Consider the following 25,106-nt stretch of genomic DNA (forward strand, 5'->3'; position numbering starts at 1 on the left):
TATATCGATTATACATTGAACGTAGATAAGTTCCAAGAAAATTACATAAGACAATTGATATGTGCTCTTCAATCGGTGCAATGCATTAAACATTAAATCGATACGAAAATGATCGCCAACAAGCATATATCTATATACATTCGAAATGTCATACGCGAATGCAATATTTGCATTTGAGCAAATATTAATACAATTGAAAATGGTAGCAAAATTAATAGGTGCGAATTTATAATTTTGGCCATATTTATCATTTAATATTTAGTAATTGCATAAAAATGTAAAGAAAAAAAATAATATAGGAAAATATCAATTAAAAAGCATATAATATATTATACATGTGCACCGAAAGATTTTTCTCTTAGAATTTACCCTGAAAATCATGGTAATCGTGGGACAAAATGGTATGGAAAGAATTTTATGAGAATTTCTCTGATTAATATTTATTACAATAAAACTAATAATATATATCATAATAAAATATAAAACATTTGATTAATTTTACTAAATTGCATAGTAAAATCAAACATATTTTATATTTTATTGTAATAGATATTATTATTTTTATTGTGATAAATATTAATCAGAGAAATTCTCATAAAATTCTTTCCATATCATATTGTCTCATGATTACTAGGATTTTCACGGTAAATTCTAAGAGAAAATTCTCTCTGTGTGGAAATTATTAAAACAAAAAAATATTTAGATTAAAAAAAATATACCTACATATTCATATATTGATCGAATTATACCAAAGCACAGGTTGACAAAATCTCTTTTTATAATGTATGCAATATGGAAGAAAGAAAAGTAATTATTCATATAAGCATCTAAAATTAAATTTTTTTAGTTACAAGTTTGAAAAATATGATGAGCAGTTTTTGATGGTATGAAGTAAACAATGATACGCAAGATGCACAATTCAAATTGTCAAGGGTATTATTTGTTATACATAAAAACATTATTTTTCACGCATGAAACGGCAATAATATATATATTTCTCATGCACGCACATTTTTTAATTAAAAATTTTATATTTAGACATTAAAATTATGAATTATGATTATGAACGCGAGAAAGAAATGTTACACTTTAAACAAATCGTTTAATTTTTAAAATCGTAATATAAGATTGTGCACAAATATTAAATTTGTTGCGGTTTTTACGTCTTTGGAATATAATTTGAGAACCGCTGGTCATGTGAGTATTCACAACGTTTGTCAAGCGATCACATGTAAATATAAACCGGATGATACGACTTTAACGGTCGTCGAAATCATCAGCGAATTGGTAATACATTCATTCGCCGAGAATGCCGCACCAAGATAAATCGCCATCCGGATCTCGAAATATTCTCGTTACGTCTCCAAAATGGAATATATCTTCTTGGAATCCTAGATCGTGGTTCAACTCTAATTCAGATCCTGATTTGGTAAATAGTTTCCAAACTGATAATTTTCAAAATAGTTGTAAATAATAATAAGATGGGGATAAAACAATACAAGAATAGATACATCAAAGTTTGTTTCGATAGCTACTAGCAAATTTTCTTAATTAAAATTATCGATTATTTCGAAAGAAAATAATATTAAACGTATCATGGCAATTAGAGAAATATTGTATATATGTTTTTCCACGTATTTCTATTGTTAATGAAGCGAGCCAAGCATATTGGCTCGTGCATTTTTCACATATCGCACACATATGAGAGATTGCTGATGTTATTATTATGAAACTTGGTTTATCTAATATTCTTCTATATATGGCAATTCGCAAATAATTTTTGCCGTTTCATGCGTCAAAAATAAAGTTTTTGTGTATAACAAATAATAATTTGACAATTAGAATTGCGCATCTTGTGTATCACTGTATATTTATTTCGAATCATCAAAAAAAGCTGCTGATTATATTTTTCAAAACTTCTAACTAAAGAAATTTAATTTTAGATGCTTATGATTAATTACTTTTCTTTCTTCCAAATTGCACACATTACAAAAAGAGATTGCTGTTAACCTGTGCCTAGTTTTTTTTTTTTCTTTATTTGGATTTCTCACGTTCTCTTATAAACACGCTGGCAAACATCTACGGCATGAGCCGTTATCTCATTGTAAATACATGCAATATTATATTTGTTCATTGACATGTTTAGTCTAGAACAGCTGATGCATTCAATGATCAGCTGTTTGTACTTCTGGTTGGCGCGCTACTCTCACGTGATCGATATTCATTCGATAGTCAAAATGAATAATAAAAATTTTGAAATAACTCTGATAGTTAATAATCTATCTTGTGAAAGTAAATAAGGGAGGTTAAAAAATATTCAAGACAAGATATTGAAATGTTAAAAGAAAAAGAGAGAATGGAATAAATATTTTATATAGATTTTTTAAATCGATAATATTTTTGATTTATTGTATTTAATATGTTTAATAATTATAATTAATATATTTTTTTTTATTATATGGCAGTTAAATTATTTGTGGTATTTACCAAAGTAAAAAGTTGTAAAACATAGAATTTGCATATGGAAGTTCTTAATACATATTTAATATGCTCGTTTAATTATCCTTTTATTGATATTAAAAACTTTACTTCCATATTTGTCAAATAAAATCTAAAATTAAATCGTCAATACTAACTAAACGCGGTGAGAATATATAAACCAATGTATATAAATAACTCTATTTAAATACTACATAGTATTCTTACCGCAGATTTACCGCTATAAATAAAGATTCTCATTTTATTGACACTTTAATAAATACAATCTTATCTCAATACACATTTTAGCACATAAAGAGCTTATGATAAAATGTACTACGAGAATACTATTGTAATATCTAGACGAGGATATCTAAAATGCATTTGCTAAAGATATTTAACATTGACGTCTTAATGTTTTTCTACACTCCTACGCGATGAGATGACGTTGTCGTCGGCGTCATCTCAATATTACGATGCGTTTTTCCCTCTCTTTTCTCGTATCACCTGGTGAACGCGCCGGCCACGTGGATAGATCGCCCACACGCGAGTATCAGGTGTTGTTACCTCGGTGAATTGTTCCCTCAGCCGCAGTACGCGAAGGATGTTGCGCCGCTCGGCCTCGTGCAAACCTAGCCGAGCGAGTCAACCGCGCGATAGAACTATTATCATTAATCCGCGATCTTTTTTGTTATGATTGTTCTGAATTTCACGTGAATGCAGACAATAGCTTGCCATATAAGTGCGTAAAAACGCACGTCGTTTACTGAGAAATTTTTGCTATCGGTGACATGCAAATCAGAAAAAGTGCGAAGTAAATAAATTGAAAAATAACAATGAAAAAAAATAATAATGATTAAATATATCAATTAGAGATTAATAGAATATAAATATTTATCAACGTGAGCAGTGACGTGATGTATCAGTGAATTATTTCTAAAAGTAAAATTTAGTGTAAAATTTCTAGTAATTTTTTCCTATTAATGAGATTATAATTATTATATTTAAATAGAAAACTTATAATTTACAGTGTGATTTTCTTATAATAATATACCGTGTTCCGGTAGATTTGTAAGAATTGTTTTAAATCAGAAGAATTCTAATTGCATGAATGAGAATGAATAACCATTCAAGAAAAAACATTCTCAACAACTCTTAATAATATATCCTTTGTTCGGTTTTGTAGTTCGCAATGTTTCGCAAAGTGATATAAAAAATCGTGACGGTCGTGACGATCATGAATGACAACGAAGTAATGATGTGACTTAACTGTCTCGCGCACGTTTAACGAATGATTAAAAGCCTAAGCGTTCGATCCTTGGCCTCGATCTACTTTGCCGTGGTTTATGACGACTATTTCATTGCACCCTTAAATTAGCGACGAGAATTCTCATGATCGTTTCTACAGTTTTTAAATGAAGAGGGTAAATTTACATTTTAATTCTTATTTGCCACTCTAAAAATATAACTTTTTTAATTGACTTTTTTTTTTGTAAGTAGCAATCGTGTAGTTAATAAATTTTTATTAAGGCATTTACAATACATTTTTCTGATGGAAAGATAAGTCTTGAAATATATATATAATCCGCCCCCCCCCCCCGTAATTTGAAAAGTTATTAATTTTATTTATTGCGCAAATAATTAGATTGGAAATTGGAATATTTAATTGGGATAGATCAATTGGGAAATTGATCTATTTTGGGTTAAAAATTTTAAGCTAAATTATATTTTACAGAATTGATTTTTTAAGCTTTGGAAGAAATGATTCAATGGAATAGACAATAGAGAATACTATCACATAAATTTTAATGAAAACGATATTAAATTCTCAAGTGTTTAATAAGGATATTGTTTGCAAATCGGCAGTGTGAGTTTCTACATTTCTTGTACCTTGGACTTCTTACTGTTCGATCGTTTTCCTGCCCTATATTCGCGACCTGAATTCACCCGATTTACTTCTCGTGAAACACTCGATGCCGAGTGCGAAAATAATTCACGGCACGCGAACAGAGATGTCAACGTCTTTGATATGTATGGGTAAAATTTGTTCTTGAATTTCATATTTTAAAATAAAATTGAAGCGATATTTGTCCTAAAAAAACACAATTTCTTATAAACAAGTCTTACTCTGTGATGCATCTCATTTTTTCTTGCTTTTCTTTTTATTTAAATACCTATGCAATATGAAAATTACAAATAAAGAAAAGAATTTTGCGAGTTTAAATTATTATTCTCGATTATTAACACATTATGTAAATAGTGATTCACTGATATCACTATATGTATATAGTGATATCACGCTTACGTTGAAATGATTCATATTTCCGTTTAGTTTTCGCGACTTTGAAAAAATGTAGTTAACACTAATTCATATACTTAGCACACGAATGTTTCACAATAATAACTTTAAACATTTATAAATAATTACTTAAATTCTTGAATTAATTACTAGAATTCACAAATATATATGTGTGTGTGTGTGTATATAAATTTATATTATTTTAACATTTTTTTAAACATTAATTTAATCTAATTTAATTCAGTTTTTTATTATATAACCTTTATCGGATTTTTAATAGAATAAAATATCAAAAAAGTCCTTAAAAATTTTGCTGTTAAATAATAAAATATAGAATCAACTATATAAATTGACAAAAAATATTTTGCACATGTCAGATGCAGCGATCGCTTATCAGATATTTAAAAAGCTGCGATATGTGCGCGTCGGATTGAAATGATTAATAATCAACGAAAGAGAAGATATATATTCTGTGTATAAAAATGTTGATAAATATGCTCACACACATTTATATACATTTTTCTCGTAATAGTGTAGCAATTAAATGCAAATTCCTATAATGTGCGGATCAGCTGATTCATCGAGCCTCTCACACGATCGATCGTTTCGACCAATTAAAATTTTTACCCCGAATAATTCTGCTTCAAGATTATTACGACGGTTCTTAATTCGTCAGTATCGTGCGAGTTGCCGAAGTCATATGCACGGTGTCGATTATTCGCGATAATTATTGATAATTTTTTTCTAATAACATTCATATTTCGATTATACGATTATTAAATATCAAAAATAATTATCATCATTTAAAGTGATTATTATAATATTGTGCGATATGTGAAACGCTATTCCTTTATTTTAACTACAGATATAGGTCGTAAAAAGCGATATTCTCTTTTATTTATTACTCTATGCTAACAATAGCTTTATCACGTAATCTCTGAAAAATTGCTATATCTATAATCTTGTGCAAATATGACAGTGTGATTTGTCTCGATTTTTGAACAACTAGATGTATCTGGTGAGAAAGACAATATAAAGATATACACATAAATTAACACAATAGTATTATAAAATTTTGCAAAAAAATATATCGATAAAAAACTGTTTTAAAAGCGGATGTGATATACCGCTTTAAGAGCGGATTTAAGACTTATCATTCTATCAATGAAATATCTTTCATCTATATATTAACATCTCGATACACGACATATATAATGAAAAATCGTTATTAGATTAAATTTATATTAAATTCATGAAAAAAGCAAAGTTTGATCAGTTTACATTAATTAACTTAAAAAATAAGTGGCATTATATTTTAGTATAATTAATCATCTGTGAGTATTAATCACGATTGCGCAATCTGTTGACTAGCATCATCGTCTTGAACAAAATCGATACTCTCTACACACACATTCTCCATTTTTCTGAAAATTCATATCAGTTGTGACTTTACACGATTGAGATATTCGTGCGCGATTACGAATCTCACCAAGTAATTATAAATGTCATTATAGTGACATAAAACACAACAAGAACAATATATCGCATATATCGTGCTTTAAAGCATACGTAGCCTTGAGGCTACCGAGAAGAGAGTCAAGGAAACGAATGCAATAGACAGTTCTGCATTCGTTGTTACGAAGAAAACCGCAATTTCGAGATTCAACTTGGCTCAACATGACGTAGCTAAATTCTGCTTCACGCGATTAATTCAGCAATTATGAGAGTTAACTGAGGTGAACGTCTGTGCATCGTGAAATTATTAAAGCGCGGCCAACATCGTGAAGCATCGTATAAAATTATATATCAAGGCCGGCTCTTTTCGCTTTTCATCGAAAATACCGGAGTTAAAGTTTATTTATAGTGTGTAAACAGTGCGAATTTAAATGGATTATATATTCGTCGAGTCATTTTCAAGACGTGGTGAATGAATCTTTCGTGCATCGGACGAGAGTCGAATAGTTTGTCGAAAAATAGTCATAAATTACAAAATGTCACATCTGCGAACGAAGACTAAAGTGCTCGCTGACAAGACTTATAAGCACGTTACTGGGACGGTAGAATGTCGCAGAAATCAATTTTCTCTGTTGAAAGGACGGCCTCAAAACATCGTGCATCGTCTGGAACATCGGTTTCACGAGGTAACTTCGCCGGAGAAACATTACTACGCGATCATTTGTTTCCCGATGTATTTTATTAAACGTAGTTGTCACACAATAAAAATTGTGTTCAAATTCGTTCGAATTTTTGGAGATAAAACAGAGATGTCTATTTTAGGGAAATCTATTAAATATTACTGTGAATGTATATTTTTAAAGATAAATATGTAAAATATTACAGCAACTTGTACGCGAAATTAAACTTTGTTTCTTAGACTTTAATACAGGAAAACGTAGATACGCAAAATACATAGAAAAGCATATAAATTCTTTCACGAACATGAATTTTATTAACAGACTTCCGCAATAACGAAATATAAAAAAAAACAATTAACCTCCACTACGATTTCTATTATCGTATATATTTTCACGTATTCATTAAAAATATGATTGTGCGCTGAAATAAATCGTAAAGCGTGTGCGTGATAAACGCATATGTCTCTCGTCGACGAGGACGCATAAATCGCGAATATTATTTCACACATTTTCTGACTGACCTATTCTCTATTCTGCTGCTGAATGGGTCAAAACTACGTCATTCATATTATCGTGCGAAGTCACGTAGAATTCTTCTGTTTGGCAGTGTGCTTTCAATAGCGAAAACACACGGCAATTCAAAACTCTCTCATTTAGCAGCATCTCTCATCGCGACCGACATTCATCCCGCGCTTTCGCTAAATCAAAGAACAATGTGATAAAAATTTTCTTTGTTGCGAGCATATTTATATCTTTCGCTATTCGTATTTCTTGATGTAACTTTAGTCTGATTATTAAAGATAGATATATATATCCGAAGTTTCTGCAGATAGAAAACATTACAATTTAATTTTGACATTTTTAGCATTTAAACATATACATTTTCGTTATTTTTGGTTTCCATCAATTATTAATTCAATTAAACCATTAATTATTAATTTTTAAAAAATGTTGCAAACTATACAAAAAGATTAGTCCTTATTTTTTAAGGATATATTATTCAACATTTAATATTATATCCCGATGCGATTATTTCATTTCCAAATTTCCAGTGATCTCTTGCGATCCATTTAGTATACTATTAAATTTGGAAGAATTAAATTCATACAATTTATGGTACAGGCCATCGGCAATGCCATTAATTATGCAAATTGTGCAAGCTTTGCATCCATATAAACTGCGTTCTACATAAGTAATTTAATCATGCATTATTTCAACTGATTTATGAAAACTGCTTATTTCCTCGTGAGATTCGCGATGTTCAAAATGCTTATTCTTTCGTATTGAATTCTACAAATTCTCATTGCCTCACATACGAATCAAAGACATTTATCTCAAATTTTTAATTAATGAGTATTATATGTTACATTTTCGGCTAGCCCTTTTTTGCAGCCAGATATATATTTTTTATATTCCTTATATTTTCATTTTTTAACAGCTGAGAGCACGAAATATATAGTTCTGGTAATTAAGAATGAATCCATCTGCAAGCTTTTTTATTTTGTGTTTCATTAAATTAAAAATTTATATTTCTTTATTTTTTTAAACAATCAGAATATTTATAGAATTATTTCTCTTGGAAATTACATGATTTTTTTCTGCTTTTCTCTATGTAAAATATATTTTGTAACTCGAGATGCTGTTGTTATAACGCATTACACGTGTTATATCTTTTTTTTTTCCTGAAATAATAGTTGTTATAAAACTTACCATTCCGTTTACATGCGTTTCTTTTCATCATAATAAATAATTGATTGTGATGATGTTACACACATATTTTTATTTGAAGAAAAAAATATTAAATACACATATACAATACAAATTTAACATATTAAATACGAACCACATAATAAGATTGCACTTTTTAAATTATATTCGACATTAAGAACGCACACGATGAATGCAAATAATAACAGTATTATTTCTTGATAAGTTTATGATGCCAAGCATAGAGCAAATACAAATATAACACTTATTACTTTATGTAATAATTTTATCGTGCAAATTAAAATGATGCTGCGCATTATCACATTGTTCTCGGCGTTCACCTGCTGCACCCGCATGATGCATCGATCTTCTTGTGGTTATGCAGCCACAAGTTTATTTTCAGTCACCCCCAGGGTTTTTGTGCCAACGCGCATATGCCGCGAATTTTAGGTGCGACACTGATTAATGTGTCTTCGTTCTTTTCGAAGATACCGATAATCTTGCCAAATCTCTCATTATCATGGTCCACGGCGTTAGACAAAATAGGCCGTGGCTATGTTTGCTCATAATTCAGGATATCCGGTTCAGACGAAGTGTTACGCGAGCGGCTATTCTAATTAAAATTATTTTCAACTAATCGAGACGACTCGTCATAGATTGTGTCTAAAAATATTCCATCTACGCGGCATATTTTAGTATTAGTTTTGCTAATTACTATTTTGACGAGTGCGGTGAGATAAATGAGATTGCAATGCAACTTTGTCTCTGAAGTAGCAATTTTTTTATTATTATTTATGATTATTACATATAAGATAATTTAACTTGATTTATGTAAGACTGATAATGACAATTAATAATTTTTTATTATTCTGGAAGGATTAGATGAACTTTTTTAAACCGATCAATGTTCTTTTTTAAGTGTGTATGTACTTGCTTCTTTTATATACTTCTTCAAATAGTCAAATTATTTTCTATAATTTTTAGACGAAATTAATATATTTTGGGATATTTAATTTAAATTTCTCTTCATATGTTTTACATTTTTTAAATACTTTATGTTCATATTATGAAGCCATGCATTCTATAAAACAGACAAAATTTGATAAATTTTGTTACAATTTTAATCAAATATTAATGGCCCTCAACCTAGAGTATTATATTATTGCAATTAAAACAGCATTCAAATATTTAAGTATGTGCTGAATCATGATAGGCATTAGTCATTCATAAAGTGCTGCCAAAAATGTACGTGAATCGGCAAAGTTATAAAAGTTATGGAAGGCTAAATAACGGGATATCTTGTTTCGCGATTTTATACGGCATTCGTTGGCAGTCTTCGACATTACGGAGTACTCGAAGAGTTACAAGAAGCGTGTCTTACGGTTGATTGATTTGAAAGTCTCGCTCGTGTCACGACAAGATAATAAATCTGCCATTCGAATCGCGAGGAAAATCAATTGTGAAATTTCATTAATGGCACCATGAATCTCGATGCACACTCGTGGTAGCCATTGATACATTGCCAGAGATATCTTTGACCAATACTCTCCTCGATGTTCTACATATAGTATTAAAAGGTAGGAAGTGCGCGAATTCGTATAATCTACGCTTTGTCATCTTGACAGATCATGCACCGAAAAAATTGTATTCTCATTTTAAGTATATGCCACTTATCTTTATAGTATCTTCCACTAAAATAGGCGTCAAAAGGATCCTCTTAATTTAAGAGGAAAATTCTCTAAAGAGATATTCTTATTAAAAATATTCTTATTAGATATTCTTAACATGCAAGAATATATACATAATGGGATGTTTTTTTTTTATCAATGTATGATTGAAATTATTAATCGTGATAACAAAAAATGTCTTACAAATGGATATTTGTTATTTATTACATGTGTGTGTGTGTGTATATATTTAAATGTTACACATATAATTGAATATTTTTTATGTATTTGACATAGTTAAATACACATTTTTGCTTATTATATCATTATTTTTAATATTAATTGTAAACTTATAAATTTAAATAATTTAAATAATTTTATTTTATTATATTTATTTATTGCGGCGCTAAAGTTGCAAAAAAAAATTAAGAATATATTCTCAATTTAAGAGGATATTCCAAAAAGTAAAAATAAAGATGGAAATGTTCTTATTCATTAAGAATATCTATTAAGAGTACTTATTAAGTATGAATTTCAAGAAAACATTTTTTTCGGTGTGGTAATTCAAAAGCAGGTATTATTGTTGATGAATGTGCAGTTGAAAATTTGTTAGAGTAAAAATTCAAAAATATAATATAAAAATGCTCTCATGTACTATTCTTTTCTTTTGCATATATGCAAGTACACATATCTCATATTAGCTTATCTTTTTTTATTATTGTACGCAAAATGTGTAGATGCGTTTCATTTAATTTCAGCAAAAGAAAAAAATTATAAAATTTATAAAAATTAATTGAGAGATTGTGTGTTCAAATTCTATTTTTTCTATTTTTAAGATTTTATACATTTCCTAAAATTCTCGATATTATAGATAAGATGATAATTTTCTCCTTCTATAACCTCCTTCTATCTCAAGATAGGATATCTTGCCCAGAATGGCCGCGTCTTATCAATACGTCGTAGCCAGTATGATAATTGATCATACATTCTTGATTTTTATATCTTCTCGACAGTGGCTCATTACTTACGGAATATCACTCTTTCACGAACGTTGATTTACGAGAGGTCGCGAAATTCATCGCCGTAATCTTAATTGACTGGGAGATTTTTCTCAATCGCTGTTTATTTATTTTTAAATCGCTGTTATATTTATATCCGTATACGCAAGTGCGATAATGTTATTTGCACGCGATAATTAATGATTCATCACAAACGATTCGTCGTGTCGAAAGATTGCAGTTTTCCACATAAGAGAGAAACGGGAAAGTCTTTCCAGAGTTTATCTCTCGTGACTCTCAGCCACACTCTTCGCAGATATAGCGTACAGCCCGAAACGGAAACAAAGACGAGTTCTTCTTTGTTATCTGCGAAACGAACATTTCGAGATTTTCGGAGAGTCCACGAGTCTCGAGTCTCTCGACGAGTTTTCCCAAAGACGGAACCCTACGCCGTATCTGAAATTCTTCTTTCCGACTAACAAGTTATGTATCAGGGTGCAGGAATGTGTTGGGACATGTGACGCGATATAGATGTGTAGTTCTCGAAAACAAAACGATATATTTTAGACATTTTCGTGCATATATTTGGTCCACTGTTTTGTGCGTTTCTCCTGGACTCGTGATTGCAAAATAATAGTTCATTCTAAGAAAATAACGGGGTGTCATGAAGAAATTACAATATTTCGTGCTATGAATTGTGATGTATTCGCCGGTGCAAATTGATACGGTTTTTTATTTCATAATGAGTGGGTCTAATAACGTCAGTGAATCTCCGATTGCAGTGTGACGACTATTCAAAGCCGTGTGTATAATGTCCTGGAAATTTACCGATCTGAGCGTGAATAATCATGGACACGTGTTAGGCAGCCTGCGCATACATAATTTCAATCGCTTCCATTCGTCGAATGCATGAAACGCCGGCGAAAAATGATCGCGTAACAATAAACCGAATAACCAACTTGTATGACAAAACGCTGACGGTATTTCCTCGGACAAAATGATCATTTTACATTCAACATGCATGTCACATCGAACTCGATTGAAACGAACCTTTTTGCAGACCATGTATACCTGCAACCAAAAACATTAGAGTCCTTCTCCCTTTAATTGCTCTCTTTGTACTTGCAATGAAACAAATACATGTCCATTGCGCAGGAAGAAAATAGAAATAATAAAATTGTGAAAAGAGTTAGAAATTATGAGCCTATTGTACTGTAAAAGTGCAGGATGCAGATTGTTGAAAAATATGAATAAAATCGCGATGAATCGTTTTTAACGAATATCCGCAAATATGCGACACAAGAGAGCATCGAATGAAAAATATGACGATAAATACGGCGCGCGCATTTAAACGACTGATTATCTTAATTATATATGATCGCGATTAATTGGAGCATGAACGGATCCCACACTGATCTCCGTTCCATGGAATATACAAACGAGAGAACAAATCTTTTGAGCGATCGGCGAAATGCATCCTTCTCGTCCTTGCCGTCACAAGGATCTAGCAGAACTTACGGGTCCCTTTCCTCGACGTGTCAACAAGCTATTCAATCATTCTGGAACAGAAGCAAGCAGGTAGATCATATAGCGCCTTTTATATAATGAATTTTTATTAGAATCGTTGTTCATTATATAATCTATTTTTTTACACAAAACATGAAGTAATATAAGGAATGTATAACATAATAAAATATTAAATATTTAAAAAATATATCAAATTTGTATATGATATATAAGATACTTTTTAACGTGTATTTTTATACGATATTAAAGATATTTTACATATCGAGTTTTTTCAGCAAAAATTTAAATTGAAGAGCAATTTTATTTTTTATCACATTTTTATAATATTGAAAATTAAAGGATCATCGATAGATAACTAATTACGCAGCCTCCGAAAACGCTCGAGGGAAGTTTCATGAATGAAACTACTCTCGTCCTCTTTTAACCTTCACTACGACGAACATGCCAAGATTTAGTTGAGATACTTCTCGAAATAAATATCACGGGTAATAGGTGTCAGGATACGTTTCTTGCAAATTGACAATGATTCGTGACAGACATAGTCTTCATAAATTACGTCGCTCGTTTCCAATAGATAAAATTTTCAAAGTAAACATGAGTCATAAATAAACTGCGATTAGTGAAATTCGCGACGCACATTATGCAAATAGTAATTACTACACTATTTTCGTCGGTATTTACTTCGTCGATGTTTATAGCGTTGGTTGACTTAGAATAAACAGCATTAGATATTTTCACTCACGATGTTTGTCGTGCTTGACGTTAACCGATCGAAATTATAAATGTTGAGTTAAAATTATATGTTCTGCAACGATGGATGCTTTCGTTCGATAAAATAAACTATTTTTTGCATATAAAAAGACTTTATAGAGAACTTTGTGGTTTGAAATATTTTACAAAGAAATTACTTGAAATTACGTTTAACATAATTCGTCATAGGTCGTGACAAGATATGTATAATTTTTTTTACCTTAAGATAACTTTTAGTTACCAAAATAAATTATATTGCCTTGAATTGATGATTATTTATCGCAGAGAATATTGTTGTAATTCAAACATCTTTAATCTTACTTTTTTAATTAATGTAATTGGTTGAATGCGTTTCTAATAGGACAAAAATAAGTCTTGAAAATTAATATCATTATATGAAATAAAAATAAATTGTAGTTAAAAATATAACAAAATATGGAATACACGTTTTACTTGATAATAAAATGATGTACTACTTCATAAATTATTTCATGCCAGATTGAAAATGATCAATAGATTTATGCAATTACGCGACGTCATACCAAATTCTTCGAATTACTTATTCGAATAATTTTGAAGAATTTGAACTTTTTTCTTTATTACATTTTAAATTTACTAAAATCTAATGCAATGCTCTTTAAAAAAAGAATATTATATGTATCTTTCATGTGATGAACTTTTTTCTGAATAAGAAAACATTATTTATATAAGTTTATTATATTATAATTGGATTTATATTACAATTGAATTAAATTAAATTAACGTGAAAACAGGACATTATATATATATACTCTATCACATAATTATAAATGCTTCATCGGTTTTCGATAACGTCCAGTTGTCAATATACATACTTACCCGTACTTACCCTTTACATGTGATATGCAACAATATATGTTTCAATGACAGGGACAGGTACCTTATTAATATTATATGAATGGATATAATAATATCGATAACTTAATGCATACATAAAAGTTTTAGATCATATCGAGACTAATAATATTAACTTGCATTTGCACAACAGATTGCAATAATAATAAATTACGAAGATGTGACAATAAATAAATTAATTAATAAAAGCATATCAAATATTTGTATATTACAAAGAGAAATTGTAAAAGAAGATAATAACATTCACTTTTGAAAATATTAATTCATCTTTAACATGCATTAATTTCTGTTGTATTGGCGCAACTGCGAGCATTAATCACAATGAATTTTACGATTCGATATTTGTCCCGTTTATTTCGCAATTACTGCAAATTTTACGATCATTCGTCGTTATCTATCACATGTTCATTGATCGCCACCGTATATACATATTATATACGCGTGACAACGTGACGTCTTCTCACAATCAGTTGGCTTCTCAATGTCCGAACGTTGCGCTTTTGCGATTTATTTAATCTTTAATCTACTGTCTGAGTTCGAAACTTGCAACATATAATAATAATTCGAAATGTAATGATTACTACATTCCAAATATAATTAAGCAAGCCACTTAATCGCCTAAAAGCTTGAAAACATTATTATTAAGAGAAATTTGATGTGAAAATTAAATTTATAGATTAATTTTTTGACTCTTCTTAAAAAAAGGGAGATTATTATACCTGAATCTCTTAATGAAATAAATTCTTACAACGATATTTCTCGATAAGGAAGTCCTCGACTCTCTTCTGAGTTTGTTTTCTAGAATATCGTTCCGTATCATCGTCTCACGAACACAATTCATCGTACAATTTGGCCGCAAACTTATTTTTCTTTCATCCTATTTAATCAGGTGACGAAATTTCAAAACGTAATTTATCGTATTTAAAAAAAAAAACATAATTTATCTTGTATAATTTCGCGGTAGAGTGTGTTATTAACTCATTCCTCTTTGCCGTGCGGCGATGATGACACTGTTTTGCCGAACGGCGTCGTTTCATTTTATGAAGCCCAGTAAAGTTTCACGTGCACACAATTGATTAGTTTACCAAGAGTTTAATTGGTTGAGATTAACGCGAGAACTAACCACGTCGAATGCCGCTAAAAGCAACCTCCATGTTTAAAGTAAAGCGATATTCTACGATCGATTTAATTTCTATTTTTTTCTTTTATCATTATTATTGCTTTCTTGTAATGAATACAATAAGAAAAGAATAATTAAAGATACATATATGTTAGAATATATATAACTCGATAATTGCAATAATATATGATAAATATTACATAATTTGAAGAATCTATATCTATATATTATAAATAGTAATTATGTCAAATTAGTTTAGTACGTTTTTTTATTATAAATATATTATTTCAAGCACACTCGCATACTATATGTGTTTGTGATACTGCAATTAATTTTATTCTTAGATATCTTCAATTGTTCTCACTCATGTGTCAAAATATTTTCAGTTACGCTTTGACACTCTCATCAATTATTTGACCAGTTTTTCATCAATAAATGACCAATGACGCAGGCTTTCGATATTTAACTAGAATCTGTGTCCTTTGATCGCACGTGTCCCATAATATGAATGAATAAAAGACTTGATTAATTCAAGAAGTTATTTACGTATCTGCCTACCGCATCTACCTGTGCGAAGTAAACTGAGAATTTATTTGTGTAATCCAATCATGCACGCGTTCCCGACAATCAAGGATCCATTTGTGTTTTTAATCGAGCTCTTAATTGGATCAGTAGATACGTTACTGCAAGCGAAGCTAAAGAAAAATCGCAATTTAAACGCGTCGAGCGTTTATCACGGTTTACAAATTGCTTAATCAAACCGCCGTCGCGCCATATCCACAATATATGTAATCATAGGATCAATCGCGGAAGATTGCAAACTGCAAAGATTTACAAAGCTTGCAATTATATCTGTGCCGCATAATTATTGCTAATCGTTGGTATATTTTATATTATATGTATATATAAATTTTACTTTATCGCTTATTTCGAAAAATCTTTCTCTACCGGAATTCTATCCTGAACAATTTTACACGCATTCTGAGTAATAACATTCTACAAACCATTTGTTCTCCTGTATATATAATATATTTATAAAGCAAAGCTTGTGCTTTTTTCAATTTTTTCTGGCATCGAATTAATATAGATTTTTATTTTGTATATTGTATGCAGATTGCACGCATTATTTGCATATAGCGAAACATTTAAAAAATATGCCACTTTTAAAATTAAATTTAGGCAACCTATTTAAATTCGAAATTTCTCCAATGAACAATAAATACTTTATACATTTTTTTGTTTCTATTGTTAAAATTAAATATAGTATATGACATATGTCAACGCATATGTATCGCTGCTCTAATTTAATCTCCTGAGATTTATTACACAGAGAGAAATTTCTCTTAGAATTTACCCTGAAAATCATGGTAATTGTGAGACAATATGGAAAGAATTTAAAAATATGTTTGATTAATTTTACCATACTTTTAGTAAATTTTACTATATTTTTAGTAAAACTAATCAAACATTTTATATTTTATTGTGATAGATATTTTTATTTTTTATTATGATAAATATTAATCAGAGAAATTCTCATAAAATTCTTTCCATATTGTCCCACGATTACCATGATTTTTAGGGTAAATTCTAAGAGAAAATTCTCTCTGTGTACAAATATTTCATTTAAAAAGAGGAATAATCAAATCAATTGTGCTTTTAAATATATCTCGATACTATTTTAGTACTTCCTAGTATTATTTTTTTTAAATTTTATATAAGATTAACTAAAAAATCTCTCTCTCTCAATATTGAAATCGGCAATATATGTCACACGAAGAAAATAATTCTAGGAAGCTCATACGGCACTGTGATGCGCAGCACGCGCCGTTACGCACGAAGCCCGCGGCGAATGTGATTCAGACTGTATATATGTACCGGAGCATTAAAGAGATCCCACCGCGATATATAAATGTCGCGTGATGTATTCACACATTGTTCACAATTTGTCGGCATCATCGGTTCCTCGCGGCTCGCAGTTCTAGACCGAGAGATATTCTTTACAATTGTACTCGAGGAAAAAGTCGCGCGAACAAGTCGGGAAGTAGTGGCTGCCGGATCAGCCAAGCCGATCATTTGGCTCGCAAAACAAGGAATAACCACACGAAATTTGGAAAAGATGCTCCGACTCACCACTCTGTCAAGGGTCCGTTTCTCACGGTATATATATCGATAAGTTAGAATTAATCTTACGGTGGATTTCTTCAAGGAAAGTTAATTGCGTCTATGGCAGGGATTGAAATTGGTTGGTCAGTAAGTTGAGATTTTCGATGCTGTGGTTATTCATAATAATTAATTTTTCCCGCAGTATTAAAAATTGATCAACACTGTATCGTCTTCAATCTTTGATCTATAAATAATTAACTGCTAGCTATGTTTCCCTCTCAGCCTATAATTTAAGTAAGAAATAAAAAATAATATTATTGTATTAAAATAATAAGCTTTAGTTTTTAAGAAGTAATTTTACAATGTTAATTTTTAATGTCTTAAACTGTGAAATATACATTTATCATCTCTCGTGAATTAACATGTCATATTTTAAAACTACAAATTGCATTTCTTAAAACCTGGTTATTCTAAATTATTATGAAACATACACTTAATAGTCTAAATCAAATTATACTCCATTTTTACATTAAAACACAGATTTAATATTTAAAAAAAATTTATTCTATATAAATATATAAAACATTTATCCATTATTTTTTATTTTTACATTAAATTAACATTATATATATGTATGTATATTTAAAAAAGAGATTGTCACACACAACACAAATTTTTTTAAAAGATACTTTAAATGATACTAATTATTTTAGATTCATCATATATGACAAATTCACATTTACACAATAAAAAGAAGTGCGATCAAATTATTAAAAATTCGGTGATCCTATGCATGTTTCACTCGCAGTGAAGACAGTTTTCGATTTTCGTGCTGAATATAGAGAATAAGAAGAGAATGCCATGCGGAAAGCCAAAGACGACCGTATTAAAATCACGGCGGCTTTCTTCCGCATCAGCTTCGACGAAGAAGACAACGAGAAGGAAGATGAGAAAGAAGCATCGCTAATGAAAGAATCGAAAGACGGCTTGATAAAAACTAGAAAAAAATGCAGCATCGCAAAAGCCGAAATTTCTTCAAACTTAGCCGCATCTGACCCTGAATTTTCGCCTTCCACATCGTCCATGCATCAAAGCTGTGCTTCTAAACGCTTGCAGCCGTCCGAAAGTGTCGATCTGCGATCGAATTTGAATAATGCGGACGAACGCGCGATATTAAATCATATTTCAAGAAAGGAAAATAACAAGGATAGCGAAGTGATTTCGAAAATCGAACCGCAAAGACTGACAGTACCGATGGCGAATTCCGACAGAATCTCCTCCGAACACAGAGCTGTCATTGCGAAGGACTCATCAGCGAGGCTTCAACCCTCATCGATCGAGGAAGCGCGCACTGATACGAAATTAATTCCTGTAGATAAGTCATTGAGACATTCTCGATTAACGCCAAATTTCTTGGAAATTCCTTCAGAGACTTCGGAATCCAGTGAACGCTTTTGTCTTCCAAAGTTATCAGAACAGTCGACTGGTGAACACTCTCACTCAGATACCAGGACAGCACATAAGTCAGTGCCGCGATCTTTAGTGACAACCAATGCGCAAGATAGCCTCGACGAGAAATCTAGCAAGAACGGCAGTCGCAGGTCAACGTTACCGATGACAAACGCCGATTTGAGCCAGTCCACCTTGCACGAGAAGAACCCCACGACCCCCCAAAATTTTCCGACCTTCGAGGACATCCTAGCCGGGACCAGCGTGAATCCCATCCGGAAGTTTAGCATCGCGAACGCGGCGATCTGTTCGAGTCTGGCTCCGAGCTTGCTCGGAGCTATTCCTGGAGTGCCGAACTCCCTCTTACCGAACGGAGATCACAGGGACGGTAATTTGCACCGAAGTGCTACCCTATCGAATCTGTCAACCACTTCCACTGCCATCAGCGACGATACTTCCATCGGTAGAACGCGTCGCGGATTGAAATCATTCCTTCGTCTTCATATACCCGGGCCGCATCCCGACGCGATATGGCATGACGCCGACGAGGACTATTATCATCACTTGCATCATCACCATCACCATCATCATCACGTGTTCCCGCATATTCACGTACCCACCATCACCTTCACGGCGCCGGCCACCGATGGCACTGGCCGCAAGTTCAACTTCGCCATCCGAAGGCACTCGCAGGCGGTTAGTGTGAATTCGGAGATGCACGTCGTTTCTCTTTTGGCATTATCGGTTTTTCCTAACATCCGTTGAGAGAGTCAGAGTCTGGCCAAACTTCAGTCAAATAAGCTTCATGTAAAATATCTTGTTTCTACGATTGCGAAATATAACAATAGTAAAGTAATAAAAAACAAGAATGGACTAATAATTTGTGTAAGATTCGCTTTAAACATGAAGCTGTAACAAATTGTGAATTTACTTTCATTTTATATTCGGAGCTTTATACAATTAGTATTTAAATTAATTAGTTAATCTTATATTCATGGAAATGATTCAGAATAACTTGATTATGATACATTAACATGTTGACTGCTATGATTATTGAATAAAATATTATAATCAAATATAATAATTATATTAATATAATAAATTAATTAATATTAATAAGTATAATATTAATTAATATTAATATAATTGAATTATAATTGAATAATAATATCAAGTATAATCGGAAATAAAAAAAATTTTATTGTAATATTTTATTATATATTTATAACAGAAATTTTATTTTTTGACGTATACGTAAGACATACAAAATTCACTGGATGGTCAACGTGTTTAAACAAAAAAATGAAAATTCTTTATTATGATTTTATCAAATATAATAATGAAGCTAACCCCACAGTAATGTGGAAATTACATATCACATTGGCCAGACATTGACGTGAGTGTTTCTATAACACTAGATTCGATTAATTTGTATACGCGTTCTGCTTAAAATAATTGACGCTTTTCATTGACATGCCTAGTTAAAATCGACACTATTCGAGTTGAAACTATTAGATGACGATACTCTTAAATGAACACTATTGCGGATGTTAATTGCAATTATACAGACCGACGAAGGTCGACAATGATAGCGTTGACGCAACTTGAGCTTTTATCTTATCGGAATTGTTGCTTAGGCATGTATAGCCAGAGAATAAAATTAATCCGCTAATAAGAGTCGCCTAATGTCACGGTTAATAATCTACTAATTATTTCAGATAACAGCTGTCTGTTATTTCATTGATATCAACTGAATGATTTCATTTTGACGAGATTGAAATAAATAAATTTAACAAATAAAACAATTTAAATTTCAAGAAATATCTATAAAGTCTAAAAGTACAAATATTCAAAATTTCGTGCGATTAGATTGTATTTTAGGAAGTCCTTAACTGTTTATAATTTTAAAGCTTTATCACTATCTTTTAATTTAATGACGTTTCTCGTAATCTTATGGTTGGCAGATAATTTGATAAATCTTACATAGCTGATAATACGTTTTGCGATTTTATCGATTATTTATTAATTCGAGAAAGCGTATCAGTCTCGTATATTTAGAAAAATGTTGAAAACACTTACGTAAGATTGATTGCCACGTGTGTATACGTATTTAATGAAAGTTTGCCTGACTCAGTTCTATCGTCGATCTTTAATGATGCTCGCGCTATACTATCCGCCAACGTTCGCGAATTAAATAAATAAATGACACTCTTCCTGGTGCAAAACCTACATCAGTATCATCCACTGTACGTATGTATGTACAAGCCATACCATTGCCAACGATTTCAACGAAGTGACAAAATCAACCGCATGAAGTAGAGATGATTTAATGCACTTCTAACCGTGTGTGTATATGTGTGTATGCATTTTCGCGCTGCAACATCGAATTTTTACTCAGTAGAGATCGGGCCGTAGTAAACGAAGAACGGTGCCGTAATTTCCAAAAGCATATAAGGGATTCCTCGAGCATCAAGAAGATTTTCCTTGGGAATAACTCAAAAATACGAAGACGCGAGAGTATGTTTTAGAATTTTTATTTCACGTCACAAGAGAAGAGGGTTTATATATTTTTGACAAACTGCGTATCGCAAAGATGAAATATTAATAGAGTGTTACATATATAAAATTAAATTAACTAATTGTGCAAATATTCTTAGAAGATTTAATGTCAGAGTAGAATTTAGAATTTTAATGTGTTGTAACAGCGTTTAATTATTACTGTCATTGTTTATTGTTACGAGTTAAGATAGAGGACGATTTACGCGTCGAAGGATTATAAGAGAGTATAATCTCGTAGCATTATCTTTTTATATATCGTAAATACCAAGACGCGCGTTGCAGACTATCAATAATCCACGTTAAGGCGAAATGTCATTAACTGCTTCCACAGCTTTAACATCTTTTAATAGAAGATACTCTAATAGAAATATATATATATTTACTAGATTATTAATTATATCTCTTCTAACTATACTATTCGATGTTTAATAACGCATTTTAATTGATATTAACATCTAGATTGTTGCAATATTTGATAAATTCGATAGTACAAAGCTCAATTTTGAGTTTGAGAAGCATTAGAATAGAGAAGTTGATTGTAAAATCAGATTTTGCTATACAATGCTAAGATCTTTGCGCGCAAATTACTCAGATCACCAACGAACTTATAAACTGTCATACAAAATTATGTGATTACTTAAAAAATACATATATTAGAAATAAATGTAGAAAAAGTATGAAAATAGTGAAAAATCACAAAGAATAAAATTTTTCGACATATTGCATACACACAATGAAAACTTTAAAAAATTGAATTTTAACACACACAGTCTTTACTCACACAATTTTGCATCTCTACAATTAACACTATCTTCGACTATGCCGTATACATTATCGTTCCTTATCATCCACGTGTGTTATTCATTATCATTGACCCGGATTCCATTCTGAAATATCGAGAAATGTAAGCAGCGTTTTCCATAATTTGTTCACAATAGAGAACGCGCGCTCAATTTGCAACTAAATAAAAACGATTACCGTCAGTATTCTTCACAATACGCCCTACTTTTACTCATGCTGCTGTGTATGACGCAATATTATTATTACAAAAGTCTAGTATATGTTTGACAAAAGAAGAGAAATTCACAGTTGTGTGATGGTTGTTGATTTCTGTTTTACTTGAAATCTATAATCGAAAATATTTTATTTTGTAGTTGAGAATCTGAATACTTTATAGGGCAAGTTTTAAGAAGAAAGTTGAAAAATATGTGCAATGTAAGATCTACAATGACTCAAAATTTTAGTAATCCTAGGAAGCGGATTTCATGGTTTATTTACAGTTCACACACAGCTTGAGATTAATATTATGGCCACAAAGTGTAAGATTGCTCTACAATGGTGATCAATGCTTGCTTGGCTGTTTATATATCTTTTGATATCTTGAAAGCTCCGTAATTTGTTGTGGCCGCACTGTACAATTTATATCGAATATTTGATAATGAGACATTTCGTATAGATCACAGTTCTAGATAAGACATTTGATTAATTAACGCGCAGAAGAGGTTTGATAAATAACTTGAAAAAAATCAAAATTTCTTTGAAGTTATTAAATTAGCTATTTATATACTCATTGTCAGTATATATTTTTAATAATATTATTACATTACAATAATATTAAATATTTAATATATGTATTTGAAAAAGTCTTAACGTCGCAAAGAGAAATGTTTGAAAAAAATTCCAGATTAAAAGATTAATTTTAAATACATCGATAAGATAAAAAATTTTTATAAAAATTATTTTATTGTCAGATTAGATTAAAGATATTTATTTATCAATATAGATATCATATTTCGAAAATAAACTTGTACGTCACATCTAACAGAGATATAAAATTTTAAGGCCACAATTTAGCTATAAGAGATTATATCTAAATAACAATGCTTTTGCAGTGTTGAGTTTTAAAATGGAGTGATGCAATATGTCATTCGTATATGCATTTTTTGCAAGTAGTAATTAAATTAATCTAATCTTATCTTTGAGAGTTTTACTCTAATGAGTCTAATGGTTTTTTAATAACAGTGATAAGAATCAAAGACGCGACTAATAATCTAATAATGCATTTTTTGACACTTTCACAGACGTTGCATCGGACTGACTCGATGGTATCGCTTTGTTATCGATCACTTACGAGCTACATCACAGATGATAATTTCTCTGGACTGCAGAGTTTCCTCGAGAATAAACGAGTGCAGGTCGACGACAGAGATGAGGTAATTGCAGATCGTTTTAAAAGACTCTGGAGAAATAAATCAGGAATTAATTTTTTCTTTTTTTACCAGAAATTCCAGAATAATCCAATTATGCGATATACAATATACACGGATTTTTTGTTATATTTTACCGCAAAAATTCACTACAAATTTTATCATGTTTGGTAATAAACCGAAAATTACCATGCTACATGTTAAAATTTTCATGAGCGATTAAGCTGGATTGAAAATATTATGCTGCATTATAAAATTTATATAAAATATTTTATATGTTTATTACTTTTTTGGCATCTATTCTATTTAAAACACTTAAAGAATCCTAAGTTTTTAATATAGTTTTTAACATATAAATTATTGAAATTGTACTATATATTTTAGTAAAATTAATCAAACCTATTTTATTGTGATAGTTTTAATATTTTTTTGTGATAAATATTAACCAGAGAAATTCTCATAAAATTATTTTCATACCATATTGTCCCACGATTACATTTTCAGGATAAATTCTAAGAGAAAAAATTCTCTCTGTGTGTTATATATATATATATATATATATATATATATAAAAGATATAAATAAATGATAAAAAAGATAATAAAAATTTCTTTTTATCACATAAAAAAATCTAGAAAAAAATAATATAAGATAAGGGATATAGTTGCATTAGAAATTCTTTAGAAACATCAAATCGCGAATATGAAAAATAATAATAGTCACATGAAAAATAGTTTTCCTCATACATATTCGTGTTTTCTCTCTTGAATTTTTTTGACAAATTATTTTCTTATTACAGAATAGTAGCACCGCCCTCATCTTTGCAGCAACCAAGGGGAAAATACACTTTGTCCGAGAACTCATCAATCATGGAGCGGACGTCAACGCCGAAGATGCGGTTGGTACCTGTTGACGACAGCACTTCTGAATTCATTGAGAATAGATTAAAATTTTAATATGCATATTTCTGCATAATCCTTTCAGGATAATTGGACGGCATTGCTATGCGCGGCGAAGGAAGGTCACACCGAGATCTGTCTCGAGTTGTTGGAGCACGGTGCCGATCTGGAGCATCGAGACATGGTCAGAGGAAGTTGTATATCTTGTTGGCCTGGCCTAGTGCCATTAATATAAATTTATAATTGAAAACCCGACAAGAACTGTCCTATTTTACATCGAATAGATTAAGGCCAAGTCTCTCTTTACTCTATGA

The 25,106-nt window shown here is 30.7% G+C and overlaps 1 protein-coding gene across 13 annotated transcripts in view; it reads left to right on the forward strand.

The window, feature by feature from the left end:
- Arms (Ankyrin repeat-rich membrane spanning) overlaps positions 1–25,106 on the forward strand; it is a 38,635-nt gene that overhangs the window by 4,274 nt on the left and 9,255 nt on the right. For 2 of the 13 annotated variants that reach the window (XM_083058420.1, XM_083058424.1), the window contains exons 3-6: positions 18,521–19,823; positions 23,768–23,899; positions 24,693–24,791; positions 24,878–24,976. In XM_083058420.1, coding sequence (XP_082914546.1) covers positions 18,540–19,823; positions 23,768–23,899; positions 24,693–24,791; positions 24,878–24,976 — 1,614 coding nt within the window. In that variant the 5' untranslated portion in view covers positions 18,521–18,539. The other 11 variants (XM_083058429.1, XM_083058428.1, XM_083058422.1 and 8 more) reach the window with 10 other exon arrangements.

The sequence above is a fragment of the Prenolepis imparis genome, unplaced genomic scaffold (assembly GCF_030444845.1).
Source record: "Prenolepis imparis isolate NDT839.2.m4 unplaced genomic scaffold, iyPreImpa1.0 SCAF_2, whole genome shotgun sequence".
Classification (NCBI taxonomy): domain Eukaryota; kingdom Metazoa; phylum Arthropoda; class Insecta; order Hymenoptera; family Formicidae; genus Prenolepis; species Prenolepis imparis.